The following is a 22,642-nucleotide window of genomic DNA, read 5'->3' on the forward strand; positions in this document are numbered from 1 at the left end:
TTTACAGAGGAGGAGCCTGAGAAGGTAAAAGGGCTAAGCCTCCTGGTTTCCTGGAATTGTTATATGGTAACTTGGTGTTGTAACCTCAAGTCCCTGGTCAGTGAGATAGAAGCGGTGTCGTTAGGGCAAGTCGCTCTGGTAGTATTTGCGTCATGAAAATCATCTTTGAAGTGTCATTAGCCAAGGCTTATCGAGCACTCCCTATGTACGACCATGCTAAGCCCTTTCACAGATGGTCTCCTCCGTTCTCACAAAAACTATGTGAAGGTACTATTATTACCAACCCTATTTTACCATGGAGGAGAATGAGGCACAAGGATGGGAAGTGACCGGCCCACAGTCCCCCAGCTAAAAGGTGAAAGAATCAGAACATAAAGCCTGCCAGTCTCTCCCTAGCCCGGGCCCTTGATTATCAATAATAACAAGATATCTGCAGCAGGCTAAAACAGTGCCAAACCCAGCACATTATTATTTAAAATCTTATTATTTTAAAAAGACATCTAATCCCTCCTGCAAGATTTCCCAATAAGAAATGAAAATATTGTGTCCATGCTGCTTTATTTTTTATGCAACTGAATATTCTAGTGAATATAGAGCAAGAGAATTATCTTTTATTGTTCACAGAAAGAAAGTTGACATGTGTTCAAAATAATTGCTCAGTTTCTTTATCTGATCCAGTTTCTCTTTGCCACTGAATTCTGAAAAAGAAGAGAAAAATGCACTACTTGGATCAAATCATTATCAGAATCGAGACAAGGCCTGTGGGCATGTTATTGCACAACGTATTTTAAAATTACGCCTCAGTTTGACAAGTCATAAATGCCCCAAATCGGTACTTATTTATTTTTGCAGTATCTAATTGGGCCATTCAGGCTGTGTGAGTGCTGTGGCCTCAGGGAACCTCTTCCCCGGCTTTCACCCGTGGCGCTCTGTCTCCCAGCATCTGGGCAGCTTTCTCCGGCACCCTGGGCTGCCCATGCCCCGGCTGCTGTCAGCAGGTCAGCATCAGGCCCCAGGGAACGCACCATCATGAGAGACGGAGGAGGCCCAGAGCTGCCCTCGTACATGGACTTCACCTCCACAGGCCTGAAGACCAAGGAATCTCCTTGGATTTAAACTCTGGGTCTCAGAACACTGTTGAATGGGAGGGAGTGGGCTGGCCTGGCACTACTCCGAGATGTTCTCGCTCTAAGGTGCTCCCCCTCTCGTGCCAAGCCTGCCCGGGGGGGCTTTTCCCTCATCAGAAGGGTCAGGTGAGAAGTCCTGAGGATCAGCTGGGCCAAGGGGGGCTCTCATTCCCTCACAGCCCCTGCCGGAGACGCCTGCAAAGAGCTAGCATGGGGGCAAAAGCTGCATTGTGTGCCAGGTGGGGGGTCTCTGTGGTGTGCAGAGCAGGGAAGGGAGGGGGTGGAGGGCCCTCCGAGGTTCCAGGTGGCCCCCATGCTCTTGAACTGCCACCCCTCTGGCTGGCTCTCACTCCCCCTCAGTCAGACAGAACGTTTGCTTGGAGGAGAACAGTTGCAATGGCACTGACCTTGGACTGTCCTACCGGGTGTTATCGTCCGTGTTTCTTCCGTTCCTTGGCTAGAAAAAAAAAAAAAAGGAGCAGCTTACAGATACTGAGACAAAACTGCCTGGAACCTGTTTCTGGGCTTCAGATCCTTCCTCACCTGGGCCCTAAGGCCTCGTTCTAACTGGGATGTCAGCAGCCTCCTTGGGAGTTCACCTGGGAGGCCCTTGCCTGGGGCGAGGAGGTAGGTCCCTTGTGGCAGTGCCCCAGGACCCTTGCTGTTCCTCCAGCCCTGACATTGACCCCTCCCCTTCCTCCCCCGCCCCCCCCTCCAGCCTCCACTGATGCAGCAGGACGGTCTTCAAACCATTTATCAAAGGACTTCTCACCCTGAAGACATCATGGAGACCCACGGTTTCTCAAAGTACTTTCTAGAGAACAACCACTAATAGGTCATACAGGCAGCATGGAGTGGAAGAACTTCCATGATCAAACACGGTGGAAACTATGTTTCCCACAGCTTTCTTATATAGTTCCTGCAGGACATGCCGGTGTGCACTGTGAACCTTCGAGAGTGTTGGGTGCAGTGTTTCCCAAGCTTGTCTGATCTTTGCACCAGTGACCCACAGAATACAGTTTGAGGGGCAGGAGTCTGTCTGATTCGTGGTCTGATTTTTTGGATGCAAACCCTTGAGGATCTAGGGGATGAAGCATAGCTAATGAGTGGTGGATCACAAACTAAGACAGTTTCTGATTCTGTGACCTTTGCAGGAGGCTCGGAGACCCCAGGGAAGGAGGAGGGCATGGCGCCTATGCTATTTGGGGGCACGTATCCTGGACCTTCATGCTCAGGGACACAGATGCCAATTCTGGCTGGCCCCCGTGTCTGTCCAACAGCAACATTCCTGCCTCCCACCCACGCTCCCAGAGCTCTGGTTCTCTCAGCCTATGTCCTTCTGCACCCTTTCTTTCATAAACATCAGGTTTCTAGGAGGAGACTTTGAAATTCACCCCTAAGGAAAGGATGAGAGAGTCCCCATAATTATTCACCAGTTTGCCATGGGGTGCTGGGCTGTGCTCATTCTGGAGGAATCCATAATTGTGTGGCAGGAGGGAACTGGGGTTAAAAACAGAGAAAAAGAAATGCTATACCCTGAAAAGGAAAAATGGTCGTCCCCGGGAGGCAGTGTGATCCTGCAACATAAAAACACAAACCATTATGCAACCAGTTTGTGCCAAAGGTCTGACGATGTCTATGACCACAGTTTTCAAAGTGTGGTCCCCAGACCAAAAGCGTCAATGACACCTGAGACTTGGTTAGAAATGCAAATTCTCAGGTCCCTACTGACTACCTGGAGTTGGGGCCTAGCCATCAGAATTTTAACAAGATCCCGAGGTATGGATGACTCATGGTCAACTTGGAGAAGCGCTGGTGTACGGGGCTTATGCACTCGCAGTACCTCTCCCCGAGTTTGTACAACTGCCACGTGGGCCCCTGAGTCACATCAAGCAGATCCTCAGGAACAGATGGGTACAGGTGACTCATCTGCAAGGCTGGAGATGAAATATAAACAGCAAGAAGCATTGCTCCGGGAGTCCTCTCTGCCTCAGGACAAGCTCAGGAAAACCTGAAATTAAATGCTCAGCCTCAGAGAAGATTTTCAGGGGCATACTGTGAGACCGGTTCTTTCCAGAAATGATCTAAAGGGGTGACAAGATTGCCCATCTCCAAGCACTTCTCCACAGGGCTTCCATACCTTCTTGGTGAAATCCACTGTGGCAGTCCCTGAATCCTGGGAGGGAACGAGGCACAGGTTAAGGTAACAAGAACCACATCCCCCAGGCTTGCAGTTATTCCACTGCGACCCTGCGCCTCCCTGGCTCCATCCTCAGGTACCAGAGATCGGGGGCAAAAAAGCAGTTTAGGGGAAGGGCTAACTATGTAACCAATTATAATTGCCTGTTCCGGAAGACAGGCATGTTCTTGATTGAGGTACCATTTGCGTCCAGGACAATGTTAAATTGGCTTGCTCTTCCCAACAGCGTCAACTTGAAATTGACCCCCCATCCAAGGGTATACCCTGGCAGCTTCTTCAGCTTGTCTTTGCTTGTGGGTCTGGCCTAACAACAGATCAGACTCACTCGGGAAGGCTTTGGGGAGCAGCGGGATCAGGTAAGACACACTGCTGCCAGTGCTTAAGATGACCAACCCATTTCCCAGGAACTGAGCAGCTTCCTGGGGCTCTTGGGATTTTCAGAGCTAAAACCAGGAACGTCCTGGGCAAACCCGGATGAGTTTCAGCATTCGAAAGAAAATGTTCTTTTTTTTCTTTCCTTCCTTTCTTTCTTTTTTTTCTTTTTTCTTTTGGCTACCATGTAATAAAACTTAAATTAGCTTTCGAACAACTATACCTATTACTGAAGCTAGTAATTTCTAAACTGAAAAAAACAAAAAAGAAAGAACTATGTCTAAAGAAACAAAGTTCTGAGATAGGACAAAAGGGCAGGTGGAGCAACAACGGGGAGCCCAGGGGATCACCAAGGCAATGTCCATGTCAAGAGGAAGAGGAAGGGTCGCGAAAGTGAAAAAACAGCACGGAAACTAAAAGGAAGCAAATGGAAGGAAGAGGACGGCTTTGTCCTAGGGGCGTGCCCGGGCCCTGCAGCCACTCTGTGCGGTTCAAGGGAGGGGACTGTGGCGCAAGGTAGGGCCAGCTCCTTCCCAAGGTGGAGGCTGAGATTCAAAGATAGCATGCAAGTCAGCCTCCCCTTCCCCCTATTCCCCCCTCCCCCCAGCGACCACACGCATTTACCACGGTTAAGTGAACTTGGGGTGGCATAAAAAGAGGCCCCAAGAGAAAAGCACCTACCCGCTGTTGCGGAAATCTTTTCACCCTCCGGTCTGCGAGCTGCGCGGCCAGGCGCATTAACGGGTGCACGGGAGGAATCTGCAACAGAGGGGGGGAGGGGGTTCGGACGCCCGCCGGGACGCAGCCCCGGCTACACTGCCCTCTACACTCCCTCCCTTAGATGGGTTTAATGTCCAGAATAAAATCCATGTCCACGCCTTAGGTTTTCAATAAAGAACTGCTTGCCTTTATAGGAGGTTACAATTCCAACACCTCACTTACAACTATTCCCTTAGGGTAAATCAGACTTTTCTCTGCCTTATCCCCAGGCGTTCTGGCTTCCTAGGGTGGAGTGCATGGTCCTTTTCCGCTCTAGGTGTCTCTCCTAGTCCAGGGGAGGAGGTGGAAGGACAGTTTCCATCCATGGAACAGGAGTTTCAGTCCCCTCTCCCTAATGCGTTGGATTTTCCTGCACTTCCTGTCTGTGGCTGGGGCACACACTCAGACGTACATACCCGTGTCTTATACCTAGTCTTTGTGAATCCTCCCTGAGTATTTTGGCTTAGAGTAAAGGTTCATTCGTGTCACAGAGTTCATCTTCCTCCTTCCATTGTCTTTTTTCCCTTTGTAGTGCCCTTAGCCCTTCCTGATACTATCCTTATCCTCACCTGATCCTCATTCCTAAACCTATACTACAGATGAGTCTTTGCCTCTTAGGGAAAAAACACTTCACTGGGTATTTTTTTAAGGTATTTTTCTTGAAGATGTGGAAAATCTTGATTATATAAGTAAGTGACTTTCTAATGGTAGAATTTCAGTTACTAAAACAGAACCCCTGAATTAAAAATTTTATGCTATGACCTTCCTAAATTCCTCAAATCATGCTCTGCAGAAATTCACTTACACAACCTGCTTCTGAGGGTAACTCAAGTTTCTAATAACAAAATTAGAGGTGATGCATGTTATTCCCATAGCACATATATACAGTGATGCTTATAGAAGGTGCACCTGCATGGATCACTATTGGGGATATGGCACTTTACACTTCACAAAGCACTTTTTAAAATTAAAAAGAAAAAGGTAATATGATAAATGTAAATTGAGCTCAGTATTTATCAGGTCTTTTTCAAACATCTGTTGAAGTGTGTAATAAAAAGTTACTCCTCACTTATTTTTCCTTTTCTAGAATATAGTCTCTAACTTTTCAGATTTGTCAGCCTCCCACCACCCCAGCCCAGACCGGGACAGAGAATCCCTGAAGCCCCAGGAAAAAGCTCTTAGAAAGCTATTACATAGACAGTGTCTGCAAGCTCCCTGCTTTTCTACTTATCTGCAATATTAATTATGACAGGATAAAAGACAAGCAGAGGAGAGTCACTTTTACAGAAAGATGAGTATGGTAAAATACTGACCCCACTTTTAACTGGCTGTGTCGGCTTCTGAGTTCTGGAGTAGTGAAATAAAAACTGAATAAAAAAAAAAAAGTTGAGTTTAGTACAAGTGTCACTTGGTATAAACGTGAAAGTTACATGCCTGCATTGCCAACTGGGTGGTACTCACCCTTTTGTATATGTCTTGATTATCCTAGAAAGAGAGTTGTGAGGGTAAGTTACATGGAATTTTACTGGGGTAGGCAATTGATGAAATTTTCAGTATAAGTTACACCATGGACCTTATTGAATTTATCTGATTATTATGAAATAAATTGGCAGTCTAAAAAGAAATCCAAACTTAATAAGACTATAGTTGATGCAGGGTGTTACAAAAAAGCAAGTTGCCAGCAATACATCATTATTTTAAGACTGAATCTCATTTTACCTTTCCAATCTTGGGGAGAAAAACATGCTCTGTGGCGCATAGAAGCAATCCCCTAATTAATTCCCAGATAACCATCAAAGAGTTGGAATAAAATTAATGATTGCAATTTTTAATTTTTTCCTGGGTGTACTCTAGAATTCAGTTTTTTGGGGGGTTGGTTCAAATCGACCAAACTCTCCCTCCCGCCCCCGCAAAAAGCTTTCTACATGAATCTCCACTCTTCTTGCAGAAAGCCCAACTTTTCATTTCTAAATCCTTGTTAGAGCACCACCTTGCCCTTGTTTACATGGATGACAGGTGGGGATGGTTGTATTTGCAGCATATTCCACTCCAGGATCTTGTTGTGAAAAAGACATCTTACAAAATAATAAATAAGGTTTCCATGTCTGCATTTTATAAAATTGCTTGAAATGATTACTGTAAATGATATTTTAAATCTGCTGATCTGGTTAATATTGCTCATTCACATCTCAATCACACTGAAACCTTTTTGAATCAGCTCAAACTTCAATCAAGACAGAAATGAAAGTTGTTGATAACACTTTTAATTTGTTGCTGTTGATACAATTACATCTTCCTACAAACTGTGAAGAGTTTCTAACAGGAAGCAGCCCATGCTTATGTATACTACACACACACACACACACACACACACACTTGCCCTGTCATGTATGTGTGAGTGTATGTGTGTTTCCTGGGCACGCATTGGGCAAACAATTGATTTTATGTACCGTATTCATCAGCTTTATACTGTTATGTTTCAAGCCAAAAAATAACAAGCAATATGAAGATGCTTTTCCAGGTGCTCAAACACCACTCTCAACATTTCATATGCACCTTCTTTGCTTCAATTTTTTCTTTTTACAGAAAAAAATATACTTACCTATCTAACTTATTATTTATTTCCCCAACTAGAACTTAAGTTTCATGAGAGCAGGTAGTTTTGTCTGTTTTGATCACTACTGCATCTTTAGCACTTAACACATGCCATGCTCTCAATAAATATACTTTTTTTGAACGGATGAATAGTAGAAATGTGTTCACAAGAATCTATTGCCCCCTTTCCTATCTAAACTTCTGCTCTCACCAGGAACACAAAACAGAAAGACTTTTTGCAGGTTTCATTATTTGTAGAATGTAACTCTGCTTTCTGAATTGCTTAAAGATAAAAGTGCCCTGGAGACACAGACCTGGCTTTTCTGGAGACCAGAACTGGTAGTGGACTTAGAGCCCAGGTGGCTCATCTGGACATGGGATAGTTGAGGGAACCAGAACCCCAAGAGAGGAGGTGACATGCCAAAGGTCCTATTTTAATGCAGCGGCAAGACCAGGAAGAGCCACAGTGTCTCTGTTAATAGATTTAAAATATTGATAGTTTTGTTCACTGAACAACCCTTTGCTCTTCTATGACTGGAGATAGTGAACAGGATCAGCTTTGGGAAAATGGAGAAAGTGGGCAGAAATTCATTCCAGGTGGGCCTTTCCTATCAGGGAAATGCACAACCCAATTTACTACTGTAGGTGGCCCATGTGACAGCTCCACTCCACTTCTGCTCCTGCAGGGGACCCCTCACAGCCTTCATGTGGGGGACAGGGAAGCCCATCTGTGCGGAGTGAAGAGGCAGTGGCAAGGAGATGGAAAACTTTGAATTTTTGCCCTGAATTTTTGCTCTGGGTAGCAAGGCTGTAAAGATTGGTTCTAAAAATAAGGGAGGACAATTGTCCCCAGACACGTGCATAAGGATAAACTGAAAGTAAGGAGAAATAAGCATGATATATTTGTGAAGTTTAAGATAGAAAGTAAGGGCGCCTGGGTGGCTCAGTCCATTAAGCGTCTGCCTTCGGCTCAGGTCATGATCCCGGAGTCCTGGGATAGAGCGTCGCATCGGGCTCCCCGCTCAGCGGGCAGCCTGCTTCTTCCTTTCCCTCTGCTGCTCCCCCTGCTTGTGCTCTCTCACTCTCTCTCAAATAAATAAATAAAATCTTTTTAAAAAAATTTTAAAAAAGAGAGAAAGAAATGTTTGAGTCTTGAGGAACGGCCATTAGTTGCATCAGGGACAAGGGTAGCAGCTGGTACTTAAGTGCTGTCATTTACTGTGTTCTAGACACTGTTGAAAACACTTCACAAGGATTCAAGCACTCAATCCTCACAATAACATTATGAGGCTAGTATAACTATTATTCCCATATTATAGATGGGGAAACCAAGACACAGAGAGATTAAGAGATTTGCCAAAGTTAAGGAGATGTAGGTTTTGAACCCAGGTACTTTGGTTTTAGAGTCTGAGCTGTTAACACAGCCTGCAAAGGCATTTTTGGCTAAGGAAACACCTGTGCAAAGATATAAGTGCCTGATGCATTTGGGGAATAATGAGAAGTTCAATGTGGCCAGGACGCAGTATGCTGTGGCTTGGGAGAGGGGAAGGAGGAAGAAAAGATATAGCTCAAGGTGAAAACATGTTAAACATGAAAACATTCAGTTTATGCTTAAGAATCACGGGCTCCACCCTAATACCACCCTCTTGCACTCTTGATTGAATCAGCATTTACTTTGTAACCACTGAAACATTTCTGTTGTGGTTACTATCAGTGTTAGGTCCTTTACACAAGATCTATTGTTTTGAAGAACTATTATATTATAGTATATCAATTGTAATGTATGTCATGATATATCATAACATACATAATTAATGTAATTATACATGTATACATTATTATGATAATTATAAAATATACATGAACTACCAATATTTTATGGTATTTTATATTTGAGAGATTCACTTGTTATTTCCTAAAACTACATTCTTACCCATGGACATAGATGTTCACATAGACTTCTCCTATAGGTAGCTTATTACAGATATCAATTATGGTATAAACATGTGCACTTATAACTAAAAGAATTATTATATGGGGGTGCCTGGGTGGTTTAATCAGTTAAGTGCCTGACTCTTAATTTCGGCTCAGGTCATGATCTCAGGGTTGTGAGATGGAGCCCTGTAGTCAGGCTCCAGGCTCAGTGGGGTGTCTGCTTGAGATTCTCTCCCTCTGCGCCTCCCCCCCCCACAGGTGCGCTGACTCTCTCTCTCAAATAAATTAATAAATCTTGAAAAAAATAAAGATAAAAATAAAAGAATTATTATATATATACTTTTTTTTTTACCTTAGGTTGCCTAGAAAGAGTTGCCCAATATGCCAGACGCTAAAGAAAAATATGAAAAATGAATCAAAGATCAGAATAAATTCCTTAGTCAATAGCAATCTATTAACACACATATAAAATTCTAAAATTGTCCCATTTATGAACCTTGCATTATCTTCTCACACAGTGGCAGTAAATTTCAATACAACTCTCAGGATGGCTTAAATGAGGCCATGAAAATGGCAACATGAATTCCTGCTGCAGCCAAGAATCTGATCTTAAAATAGTTTCAAGTGAACATTAGCCACATGATATTTTCAAGGCCAAGACTAAATAAAAATCTCACATTACTGAACAGCAGTGTACCTCAAGCTGCATGACATCCAAGCCATCTGGGGGATCAGCTAGAGGTCGAGGAAATCCTACTGTGAAAGAAACCATAAAAATAATATTGGGGAGGGGGGGAAGGTCATAGCATTAACTTTTAAATCTTTACCATGAAAAACATACAGAGATTCTAGAAATACAATATTTTTAAAAGGATTTACAAAGAAAACACACTTCTACCTACCAACAGTAAGTTGAGATTTGTACCAAAATTAGTGAAAAACAGTGTTTTTTTTATTTACAAGGAGTTAGCAGTATAAGAGTTAGTAGCTCAAGAAAGAGGGAAAAGATACCTGGGTAACAACTCAATTTGTATTTTGATGGAATTTATGAAGATAGGATATCAGGAAATGGTGTCAAGAAAGTATGTGCATCAAAATCACTCTTGGAAATTTTAAGAAATTCAGATACTCATCTCTGTGCCTCATCAGACTCTTCAGGGGTGGGTTCTGGGCAAGGCTGTTACCAGCACGCGGCAGCACCCTATGCCAGTCAATCTTTAGCTGGCCTAAATGAAGTCTTCTTCTCATTTGGGCATGATACAATACTTGGGAGAATAGCTAATACAGCAATTGAAGGAACCAATTGGATAGATGAAATTAAATGGGATGAATGTAAAACCCTGAACTTAGATTTTTAAAATATAGGACAGGGAATATCTGGCTCAAGAGTAGTATATATATATTTAAAATACTGATATTTTGCTTCCTGTAATCTCTCTATGAGCCAAGAAAAAGCTAAGGCAATGTTGTGCTACACAGAAATAATAGTGTCCAAGCCTTGAAAGGTAATAATCCTACTTGAAATGATAGAATATGTAGTTGAGTTAGAGGTACAAAGAATAGTTTTCTTTGGCAAAGAGGAAAATTAGGAAGTGTATGCTAACTGCCTTCAATTATTTTGAGAACTGTCATAAGAGATATTAGTCCTATTCTGTATTCCCAAAGGATAGAAGTAGGGCTTGTTACAGTTAGAAGTTACATGTGATCAGATTTCAGCTTAGTGTAAAGAAAATTTTGATGATTGGAGCCACTCAAAAAATGCAAAGTAATTTGAACCAATCCTATAAGGATTTATCAAGAGGTTCTGTGTTAACAGTACAATGATAAAGACCATAGGGACCTACCCTCAGGAAACATAAAATCAAAGAGGAAACGGGGGAGGTGGATATAAATATATAGACAGATAAAAAGTAATAACAAAGTCCCAAAAGTGTAACACAAACAGATGCTATTGGAGCCCAGAAGAGGCAGCTACTGGCTCTCTTAGGCTGGTATTGAGTTGGGTGTCACTGAAAGTAATCAAATAGGGAAATCATAGATCCCTGCTCTCCATGAAAGGTTAGATGACTTTCAAGGTTCCTTGCAATGCCTAGGTTTTGTGATTACACTACAGGACATAGCAAAACAAACACACTATTTGAAATATATTTTCTGTTTGAATATATTTTCAAAGATTTTCTGCACCCTGAGATCAAAATTCTAATGACAAAATCTGAAATTTTGAAATAGTCCCTGCTTCCAATTGGAGCTACCACCACATGCTTCCCTGCATCAATTGGCAATTACCTTGAAATGGGTAACGCATTCTGACTACTGACCCTATACCCCACCCCTGGTTCCCTGCAATCCTGCGGGTTCTCAGAAGTTAGTGAAGCGACACTCGCGTCCAGTCAGAACCTCGGACAGCGCCCAAGCCCAGGAAGACTCGGGGCCTCCGCAGCTCTGTCTGGGATCCTGCCTCCTGCGACCCCACAGAAGGGCTATGAAAATATTCCCTTTTTCCTGTTTCTGCTCCCTCCCCGCCCCTTTCCAACTGTCCCTCAATCCTCAGTCTTTGGGTCTGTAAACTCAGTCTCACCGTCTCTGTTCTCGTCTCTTGAGAATTCCTGGAGTACAGATGGCTAAGAAACTGGGGTCCTCAACTCATATCCCTCACAGTTTTAGCGGCACATCTTTGGGACAGCCCTGAGTCAGGAATTGTTTAGAGTTCCACAAGGGAAAGTCGCCTCCTTTGGTAAAAGGCTGCAGCATCTAATTCTGTCCACCTTCTCTTAAAGGTTAGAGACAAATGGAAAGCCATTTCAAAAGGGTGGAAATGGGGGTAGGTGAGGGTATTAAGTTTGACTCCCTCCAGAACCACCCTGAAGGATTAAGGTCTGTCTCAGTCTTCCTTAGAGCTCAGGCTAGCTGGGGGTCTGATGAAGGGGTACCCTTACCTGAAGAGGGAATCTGTAGCATGCAGAAGCAATAGATGGCCAAGACGGAAGGGAATTGAGGAACAAGGTGTTTCATCTTCAAAGCCCAGTTTCTCTTTGCTGGCCACAGATGTAGTCTGCTAGGCCAGGAGTTGAGCATTTCCTGAAGTTCCACAGGCAGAGGCAACACTCTGCCCTGCTTCTTATCAGGCCCAGTGGAGAACGTACCTTTATTTGCAATGCCCCAGAGCCCATTGGCTGAGCACCAATCAGTTTTGCGCAGAAGGACCCTGGCTTTCTCATAAATGTCATGCTGGGCCCTTATTTGTAGAATAATATCCTCCTGGTGTAGGCATTGTAGAGAGTCATCTTTTTCAATCCAGCAATAAAAATAAAAAGTGGAGACTCATAATTGTTATTCTATAGTGGTTTGAGAAACATTTCTGACTCCGGAAAGGCTTTTTCTCTTTTTTTTAATCAAAGAACTGGACATAAATCTATATACTCTTGCATGACGAAGTCTTATTTCCTAAGAAGCTGTTTATTTTCCACCATTAACAAAGGACTTTTTATAGTCTTTGGTGCATCTGAGAACAAAATTTGGAGTCCTAGATATAATATTACAAGAAACTCAAAAGTTCAAGTAGATTTTTTTAAAATCATGGTTGGAAATTAGACTCCTTAAGGTTTCTCCACACTCATTTCCATGAACAAGTTAAATATTTCAAATTAAATCAGTATGCAAGAAAATATGAGTGTTTATTAATAATAATAATATTTCCTCTACTGAGCTCCTATTTAGGATTTCACATAAGCTAACTCATGTACTTCTCACAGAAAATCCATAAGGAATGTATTATTATTCCTAACTTATTATTATTATTCCTAAATTATTATCCTAATTTTATGAATGGGAAAATTGAGGATGAGAGAGAATAAGGAACTTGCCAAGGTCACCAAGCCATAATGGATGCAGAGCAGGGATTTGGATACTTAAGGGTATCTGAGCCCAGTCATGTCTGTAAAAGTGTGGGATTTTTAGTCAATGTGTTCATTTTTTTGTAAAAAGCCCCTCCTTGATAGGGAATTCATTCAATCTGTAGATCGCTTTGCATGGTATGGACATTTTAACAATAGGATATTATGCTGAGTGAAATAAGTCAGACAAAGACAAAGACTATATAATTTCACTTATATGTGAAATCTATAAAACAAAACAAACAAACAACAATGACAACAAAACCCAGAAAGAGATAGACTCATAAATACCATAAATACAGAGAACAAACTGGTGGTTGCCAGAAGGGAGGAGGGTTAAGGAATGGGAGAAACAGGTAAAGGGAATTAAGAGGCACAAACTTCCACTTACAAAATAAGTAAGTCATAGGATGAAAAGTATAGCATAAGGAATATAGGGAATAATATTGTAATAATGTCATATGGTGACAGATGGTACCATGGTGAACATTGTGTAAGGTATAAAGTTGTCAAATCACTATGTTGTACATCTGAAACTAATATAATATTGTGTGTCAACTCTACTTCAATAATAAAAAATGTTAAAGAGCCTCCTTGAGATTAGATATGGAATAGAAAGAAGGAGAAAGAATGAAATCTTCTGTCTTGCAGAAAGGGTAACCTATATAAGGCATATATCAAATAAATATCCTTTTATCATCATGCATATCTTTAATTTTTGCTCTTTTAAGGATTAGGAGGTAACTAACAATTGTTGAAAGTTTACAATGTGCTTAGGGGCGCCTGGGTGTCTCAGTCGTTAAGCGTCGGCCTTCGGCTCAGGTCATGATCCTGGGTCCTGGGATCGAGCCCCGCATCGGGCTCCCTGCTCTGCGGGAAGCCTGCTTCTCCCTCTCCCACTCCCCCTGCTTGTGTTCCCCTCTTTCGCTTTGTCTCTCTCTGTCAAATAAATAAATAAAATCTATTAAAACAAATAAAAGTTTACAATGTGCTTAAAACATGTTAATCCTTTACCTAAGTCATCTTATGTCATTTTTTTTCAATGAATGAAAGTTTTAAGAATAATTTTGGGTGGGAGTTGCTCAGAATGCACTGTTTATTTATGACTTAAAATGTGATATTTTGCCAAAAAATTTCTAATTCATAAGGGACTGGGAATTATAAACTACTGGATCACCGTAATATTTTGTTGACTTCCTTGAGATAGCAAGAAATAGAGATTTCTATTTATTACAGTATTTACCACTTTAGTTCAAGGAGAATAACCTAAGGTCTTCAAACACCAGGAAAAGATGATGTCTTTGTCTTGAAATGCATCCACTGTCCAAGTCTTTACTAAATGAATAGGAAAAAAGGAATGATTGTTTTTTGAACATAAACCACCTATCTATACAGTATTAAACACAATTACTTATGGGCATTTTAGACACAGCACACACATAATAGCAAAGGTTTGTGGCAGTTCTACTGTCAATCAATAAATATTTTTTAAACATTTGGTCTGTCTCCACCATGAACTAGGTGCTCTATGCACAAACATACATTTTTCAAATAAACCTTTGTGGTAACTCTGATTTGTATCAATTTGATTTTGTTTCTTTTGCACATTTTGCACACATTATTTCTCAGATATTCAGAATAGAAAAAAGAAGTATTATTTTTATTTTTTTTATAGATTTATTTATTTATTTATTTATTTGAGAGAGAGAGTGAGATAGAGATAGAGAGAGAGCATGAGACGGGGGAGGGTCAGAGGGAGAAGCAGACTCCCTGCCGAGCAGGGAGCCCGATGCGGGACTCCATCCTGGGACTCCAGGATCATGACCTGAGCCGAAGGCAGTCGCTTAACCAACTGAGCCACCCAGGCGCCCAATAGAAGTATTATTTTTTAAGCCATTTTTTAAAAAAGATTTTATTTCTAAATAATCTCTACATCCAACATGGAGCTCAAACTCACAACCCCAAGATCAAGAGTCACATGCCTCACCACCCACTGAGCCAGCCAGTCACCCCTAAAAATATTATTTTTAATGCTAATTCAGAAATGGGATTATATTAATATCCCAGAAATGGAATATGTTGAAGCCCTGATCCCCAGTGTGACTGTATTTGGAGATCTGGCCTTTAAGGAGAAAATGAAGGTTAAATGAAGCATAAGGACAGGGCCCTAATCTGTGAGGATTGGTGTCTTTCCAAGAAGAGGAAAAGAGACCCCAGAGCTCCCTCTCTGAGCGCACACAAAGAAAGGGCTAGGAGAGGACACAGCGAGAAGGCACCGTCTGCAAGCTGAGGGGTGAGTTCTCATCAGAAACCATCTTGCTGGCACCTTCATCTGGGACTTCCAGACTCCAAACTGTGAGAAAATAAATTTTTGTTGTTTAAGTTACCCAGACTCTACTCTTCAGTTATGACAACCTGAACTGACCAATACGAACACACAGGGGGTTTAGCTAATTCAGTACCAGGAAAAGAAAAAAAAAGTAAAATAATGAAATGAAAGGTAAAATAAAAGTTAGGAACTCTCATCGTTTTAAATTATATGATTAGCTACCCAGAAAATCCAAAGGAATCAAGTGGCAAATTCTTAGAATAAATGAGTTTACCAAAATGGTCAAATTTAAAGAAAACTATTTTCAGGAAAAATTTTCTCAAACATGAGCAAAAATAAATTTTAAAATGTGTTAGAAAATGTAAATAGCTTAAAAAACCATGTAATTCTGAGAACTAAACCAAAGAATAAGCATGTAATATATTAAAAAAGAAAACTATAAAATTTTACCAAAGGACATAGGAAATAAGTGAAAAGGCATATCATGATCATTGACAACAAAAGTCAAGGTTGTTAAAAGTTCAACTGACGGCAAATTAATCTACAAAGTTAATGTAAGCCTTATTAAAATTCCAAAATGACTTTTTCATGGATTTTTAAAACTGACTCAAATTATTTTGAAAGAGAAAATATTGAAGAATATTCAAGACATTTTTGAAAAAAAGAAAAGATACTTTGCCAATGTCAAAACGTACTATAAAGCAGTAGTTATTGTTACATTGCAGTGGTCATTTTGTTACTGATCTGGTAACAAGCGAATAAATAGATCAATGGAACAGATTAGAATCTTGAAGCAGATAATCTAAATGCAGAGTGGAGGTGGTATTTCAAATCAGTGCAAATGATTGAACTACTCTAAATGGTGTTTAGAACCTTTGGCTATCCAGTTGACAAAAATATTCACTATTTCACACCATAAATTCAAATAAATTTCAGAGGATTGATGAATTAAATCTAACACACCCACACATACACATAGGCACTTACATAAAATTCTGTATTAGAAAGAAATAGAGTATACATATGGTTGGAAAATTGCTCGTGAGCAAAATTTAGAATAGGAAAGCCACTAAGGGAAAGATTGATACATTTTATTATATATTTTAAAATGTCTATGAAAAAGATAACCCATATTAGCAGAGAAAAGACAGAGTAGGGGAAGTATACAACAACTATAGAGATACTTATAATACAGGAGATGGAGAGAAGGACGGAGGCAGGTAGGCACAACCTAAATGTCTGGCATAGAGAAAATATTAAACTGTAGAATATCCATAATATGGAAATTCACATAACTCTTAAAAAGAATAAGATGGATCTTTATGCATTGACAAGTCAAACACTTTGTAACATAGTGAGTAAAGCAAAAAAATTATAGAACTACATACTATATGGTCTAGTATCAGTTTGCTTTTGCTCATAATACAACCAGTCCCCACACTTAGTTGTTTAAAACAACCATTTATTTAGCTCAAAATTATGCAGGTCAGTAATTCAGGCTGGACTCAACTGGGTAATTCTTACGGTTTAGGCGGGGCTCAGCTAGTCTCAGGTAGGCTCACTTAGACATTTACATTCATCTGGTAAATAGACTGGGGTGGGACCACTTTCCATGTGGTCTTCCGGTCTCCAGATGGCTGGCTAGTCCAGGTTTGTTCCCATGCTGGTTTCAGAGTGCCAAGGCAGTGAGACTAGAAGCTAGGAGGCCTCTAGGTTTGGAACTGACACAACATCACTTCTGCATTATATTGGTCAAAGCAAGTCACAAGGCTGGTTGGATTCAAGGGGTGGGAAAAAAACCTCCATCTCTCAATGAAAGTAGCTGAAAAGTATACAGCCAATTTTGCTATCTATGGATCTCCATTTCTGTACAAGTTTTTTCAAAACAGCCAATGCAATCCACGAGTGCATACGTAGGTAACACAAAGAAAAAAGGTTAGGATGTCACACAGATACACAAATAACAGTGGTTCTAGAGAAACAGGATTGTGAGGGGGTCATAAAAATCTTTTATATTATTTGGACTTTTGAATTATCACATTGGCTATCTGTGAATTACCTGTATAAGTAAAACTAAATTTTAAAAATGTAATAAACTCCAAACACGATTATGAGTATATGGGTTCATATTTAAACATCTGAACTTACATATATGAAAGAGCAACTTCTTTATTTCATTACATTTATTTTTCCGAAGTGTTTCCTTTGTTAGGCATTATTGAAAAGGTTGTGACCAGTGGATTTGTCAGTGCCAAGCCAATTTAATTAGATATTTTTTTTTTAAATACATGAACTCACCATGTGGAGCTCCCACACCATTTGAAACAGAACTGAATGCTGATAATTACACTAAAAATTCCTCTTCCTTCCCACATCAAATTAGCTCCCGCTTTGTAAGTGGTTATTACAAAAAAACTCAGCAGACTTTTAAGGAACTGGACTTTAATCTATAAGACATTTAAAAAATGTAATTTCAAAATTGATTATAAGTTTCTGTATTCAAAGCATAACTTTCTGAGTTCTTCAGTGGCATCCCAACATCCTTCAAGAACGCTCTGAGTCTAAGCAAGTGAAGATGCAGGTATGCGGATTAATGTTTGAGGGCTTCTATCCCTAGCAGGGTTTCACAGAAAGTAGTGACAGGTTTATTTGAGAGGCAGGCTGTTAAATCCCCAAAAAGCTGTTTGGTGACAGACAGGCCAGCCTCCCACATCTGCTAGCACTGTCCCCCCTCACCTGAATATACCCTATCTTATCCTCCCAGCTTCTGAGCCTGTATTCTGTGCTTTTCTCTTGGCCTTTACATCTGCTCTTATGGTGGGCTACTTAGTGGAGGCAGGGGATGGGAGAGCTGTGTAATCTCAGGAGAACCAGGATATGCTAATAGAAAATATCCATGAAAATAAGAACTGTGGCTTTACTTACTGTATATTTTCCTTTGCCCAGAGTAATATATCAGACAGTTGGGCCAGTAACTTGTCCATTGGCCTTCTGCTCCATAAATGCCTTTCCTTATTATTCCCCTCTGATCATGAAGAGCTAGAAACCTACAAAATAAACTCTCTTCCCAACTGGCTTCCCGGTAGTTTCTGTCAATGAGAGGAGAGGATGGAAGGAGTTTGGAAGATGGAAGTGAGAGCCATTTTTGTTGTTGTTGTTGTTGTTCCCCGCTTTGGGTGGTGCCTCCAGCAGAGGCAGCTCTCCTGGGCTCCACGAGCACTTCACAAGCAGCAACACTTACACATGACTTCACCCTCCCCGGGTCCTCTGGTGTAATGAGAGCGCGTGCTCCTGGCTTCCTGAGGAGGAGCAGAGAGGTGATAATTGAAACAGCAGTTCTAACAGAGACTCCATTAGTCTTAGTGGCCAAGGAACATGGGCTCTGTGAACACCATTTTTCCTTATGTTCCTCCAACGCTAGGGGTAGATGGGGGCTCTCTGCAGTTGCTAATCTCTGGGTAATGTCACCACTTTTCAATTCCAGTCTCCTTTTGAGATTATTTATATACAGTTTTGTTGAGATATATCACATGTATTTAAACTATATAATCTGATAAACTTTAATATAAGTATATGCTGTGATACCACCATCACAATAAAAATAACACATGTTATTTCTCATGCCCCAAAAGTTTCTCATGCTCCATTGTAATCACCACAGATCTGCTTTCTGTCATCATAGCTTGTGTTTTCTAGAATTTTATATGAATGGATTCATATAGTATGTACTTTTTTTTATTTAAATTCTTTTAATCAGCATAATTAAACTGACCCACATTGCATATTTTAATCATTCACTCCTTTTTTGTTGCTGATAGTATTCAGTTGTATATATTTATCACAGTTTGTGTTTTCATTCACCAATTTTTTTTTTAATAGAGAGAGAGAGAGAGCATGTACCTGCAGGGGTGGGGGCAGAGGGAGAGGGAGAGAGAAAATTTTAAGCAGGCTCCACGTCCAGCATGGAGCCCCCCATGAGGCTCGATCTCATGACCCTGAGATCATGACCTGAGCAGAAATCAACGGACACTCAACGGACTGAGCCACCCAGGCACCCCTTCATTCACCTTTTGATGGACTTTTGTTTCCAGTTTTGAGCTATTACAAATAAAGCAGCTATGATCATTTGTGTAAAAGTCTGTGGATGAATATCTGATTTCATTTCTCTTAGGGAAATACCTAAGTGTGGAATGACTTGGATTATAGGGTAGTAGTAAGTCTCACTCTTCAAGAAACAGCAGAGTAAAAAAAAAAAAGGAGAGAAACAAAGAGCGAGCAAAGTAATTTTCCATAGTATTATTTTACATTCCCACCAGCAGTACATGAGAATTCCAATTGCCCTATATCCTTGTCAACAGTTGATATGGTTAATATTTTTAACTTTAGCCATTCTACTCCTTCCAACACTTTTGTAACCAAATCTCTAAATTAAATTCCTCTGTTTACGATACCTAGAATGATTTCTTTTTTTTCTAGTTGGATGCTGATTCAATACAAAAATTTAGTGACTGAACACTCAATATGTATTAGATGAATGGATGAGTAACTTATTGAGAAGAAAGCTCTCAGGATTATGAAAGGATGAAAAATCAAGAATCATGTCTCAGCAGGCAGAGACTAGGATGGAATGAAAATATAAAGGTTCTCTTTGAAGTGTAGGCACAGGAGGGAAGCAAGAAAGAATCTCTAGCAAACACATGGGGGAAGGTTCAGAGGTATTGGATGGGAAACATTTTTTTTTTTTAAAGATTTTATTTATTTATTTGACAGAGAGAGAGACAGAGAGAGAGGGAACACAAGCAGGGGGAGTGGGAGAGGGAGAAGCAGGCTTCCTGCTGAGCAGGGAGCCCGATGCAGGGCTCGATTCCAGGACCCTGGGATCATGACCGGAGCCGAAGGCAGACGCCCAACGACTGAGCCACCCAGGCGCCCCCGACGGGAAACATTTAACAGAGAAGAGTAAATTGCTAGTGTTTGGAAATAGAGACTAAATAATGGAAGAGTAGAGATGAGAATCAGTAATTTAGCAAGCAAGAAAGAGTAAATAGGAATGGCAATCAATAAAAAAGATAATGGCTTATGTTGAGTGGAGTTCTACATAAGGACAGATTTGAATAAGAAGGAGGGGTTTCATGGGGGCCAATTAAAATAACTGAACGCAAGAAAACAGAAACAATCAGCCCACATGCCCCAGGGCAGCCTCAGGAGATCAGAACAGTGGATCTGACCATGACACAGGCACTGGCTCTAGTCCTCCAAGCCTGTGCCGTCTGGACAGGTGACTGGGGAGGGTGGGTGGGATGAGTCAATTTGCTGTGGGCAGGTACACGGGACCATCTAGCCTGATGATTCAGGAGCTGGAGGAGAAGGGAGGACTACCAAAGTGGGAAAGAGGAGATGACTCTTGCTTGGAACGTGGAGCAACCTGAAACAGTGCCTACTCCTCTCAACCTCACCATTTATTAGTTAATTCCACTGCCTTGTCTGTCCATGGCACCTGAAACAATGATAGTCATTCACTCACTCACTAACTCACTTATTCATTCATTTCTTTATACATTTACTGAGCTCCAACTATATGCCAGTCACCAGGGATAGGAAGATGAGTAAGAAAGAATCTCTGGGGCGCCTGGATGGCTCAGTTGTTGAGCGTCTGCCTTCAGTTCAGGTCATGATCCCAGGGTTCTGGGATCGAGCCCCACATGGGGCTCCCTGCTCAGCGGGAAGCCTGCTTCTCCCTCTCCCACTCCCCCTGCTTGTGTTCCCTCTCTCGCTGTCTCTCTCTCTGTCAAATAAATAAATAAAATCTAAAAAAAGAAAAAAGAAAAGAAAGAATCTCTGAGCTCAAGGAGTTCATGGTGTAGCAGGAAAGGGAAACTCATCTATAATTCCCTACGAGAGCACCGGAGAAGGGTATCCATTGCAGGGGAGGCAGGGAAGACTCTACAGTGGAGCTGACTTCGACAGGGGGTTTGGAGGCCAAGTGAGTTTGCCAAGCAGAGTGGGCAGAAGAGAGGCAGTAGCCATATGAAAGGTACATAGGTGGGAAAACATCAGACAAAAGTGAAGTTTGGTGTTTCCAGAGGCTGGGACAGAAACATGATTGATGGCTGGAGTGGGAGGAGAGATAGTTGTGGCATCTTTAGGAAGGTTCTTTCGACAATGACAAAGATGTTAAGGGAAACAGAAGAAAGGGTGAAATAGAACCAGGCTGTCAGGTTGCAGACTTGTAGAGAGAGTAGGAAATGAATGGTGTCATTTTTATAAGCTTACTCTCCCCATCTGCAAACGGAGTGCCTACCACCAGCTGGGTACCTCTGATATTAGAACTTGGCCTCACTTCTGATGGGGAAGGGAAGTGAGAAGGAGAGAATCACACTGGTTAGAGACACGGAATGCTGTACTGGAGAACCTGATATGCCATTTCAGGAGTCGGATGTATTGTGTAGGTATCAGGAAGTCATCAAGGATTAAAAGCAGGGGGTGTTGGGATCTGACCCAGCTGTGACTACAGAGATGCTTATGTGAGAAAGCTTACATGGAAATCTACCAGGGAGCATCTGCAAGTGAAAAATAGTGAGGACCAGACCCAAGGTAGTGTCAGCAGGAACAGAAAGGAGGGGGAGGACTCAGACATTTTAACTGGAGAATTGGCAAGAATTGGGATGACTATCTGGAGGCTAAAGGAAAGGAAGGAGCCAGAGAGGCCTCCAAGGGGTCTGGCCTGTGATGCAAGAGCAGAGAGTGACTGTCTTCACAAGACTGGGAATGGAGAGAAAACAGTGGGTTGATGTGTGGGACATGTGCCTGTGGAGGACGCAAATGGAGGTGTCCAGGATGTAGCTGGAGATGAGTGGCTTGTGCTTAAGAAGGAAACTGAAGTCACGTGTGTATATTTAATCATCAGGAACACGTGTGTGGTGGCTGACGTCACTAGAGAAGATGAGATCGCTTTGGGAGAATGAAGGGAGTGAAGGAATAGGACACCCTGGTGAATATCAAGGCTTGAGCAGAAGCCAAGAGCAAATTGTCAGGGAAAGCACCCTGCAGGAGAAGAGTGGATTTAGTGGTGAGGTTGTCACTGGTGAGCAGCTTTGGTAGGGGCCGGATTGAGGGTGTGCAGAGGAGGCAGATACAGATCATTCTTTCAGGAAGGACAGAAGGTGAAGGGCTTGGGAACAAGGGAGGCTTTATAATAAATGCAGGGTGAGGGAGACGTGAACGTGCAAAGGAGAGGAAGTGGGGGAGACAGGGAAGAGAAAGGAAACTGAGGAGCCAAAGTCATGGAGTAATCAAGAGGGTTATAATGACAAGCCAAGAGGAAGAATGAGTCTTCTACCCCTGAAACAGGAGGGAGGGAGGTAAAGACACACTCAGATCTGGAGGTGGTAGGAAAGAATTTGAGCAGGTCACATGATGGGGAACTTCTCCT

The 22,642-nt window shown here is 41.7% G+C and overlaps 1 protein-coding gene across 1 annotated transcript; it reads right to left on the reverse strand.

Annotated features, from left to right (window-relative positions):
* Positions 1-541: 541 nt before the first annotated feature.
* NMS (neuromedin S) lies at positions 542-18,224 on the reverse strand. The gene is made up of 12 exons (XM_078056808.1): positions 18,136-18,224; positions 14,125-14,216; positions 11,925-12,272; positions 9,686-9,744; positions 9,341-9,379; positions 5,920-5,943; positions 5,772-5,825; positions 4,381-4,458; positions 3,268-3,303; positions 2,663-2,704; positions 1,535-1,584; positions 542-698 (listed from the first exon to the last, which is right to left on the reverse strand). Exons 3-11 carry the CDS (start codon positions 12,061-12,063, stop codon positions 1,546-1,548), a joined length of 510 nt encoding a protein of 169 aa, XP_077912934.1. The 5' UTR covers positions 12,064-12,272; positions 14,125-14,216; positions 18,136-18,224; the 3' UTR covers positions 542-698; positions 1,535-1,545.
* Between the last annotated feature and the right edge of the window lie 4,418 nt (positions 18,225-22,642).

Source organism: Halichoerus grypus, chromosome 10 (assembly GCF_964656455.1).
Source record: "Halichoerus grypus chromosome 10, mHalGry1.hap1.1, whole genome shotgun sequence".
In the NCBI taxonomy this organism is placed as follows: domain Eukaryota; kingdom Metazoa; phylum Chordata; class Mammalia; order Carnivora; family Phocidae; genus Halichoerus; species Halichoerus grypus.

What these genes read in the sequence shown, in the direction of transcription:
- NMS (XM_078056808.1), bottom strand. Translation starts at nt 12,063, where the DNA reads ATGCTCAACTCCTGGCCTAGCAGACTACATCTGTGGCCAGCAAAGAGA. An exon ending in CTCTTTCTAGGCAACCTAAG is followed by an intron (nt 5,944 to 9,340) that starts GTAAAAAAAAAA and finishes CTCTCTTTCTAG; the next exon opens with GATAATCAAGACATATACAA. An exon ending in CACAGCCAGTTAAAAGTGGG is followed by an intron (nt 4,459 to 5,771) that starts GTCAGTATTTTA and finishes CCTCTGTTGCAG; the next exon opens with ATTCCTCCCGTGCACCCGTT.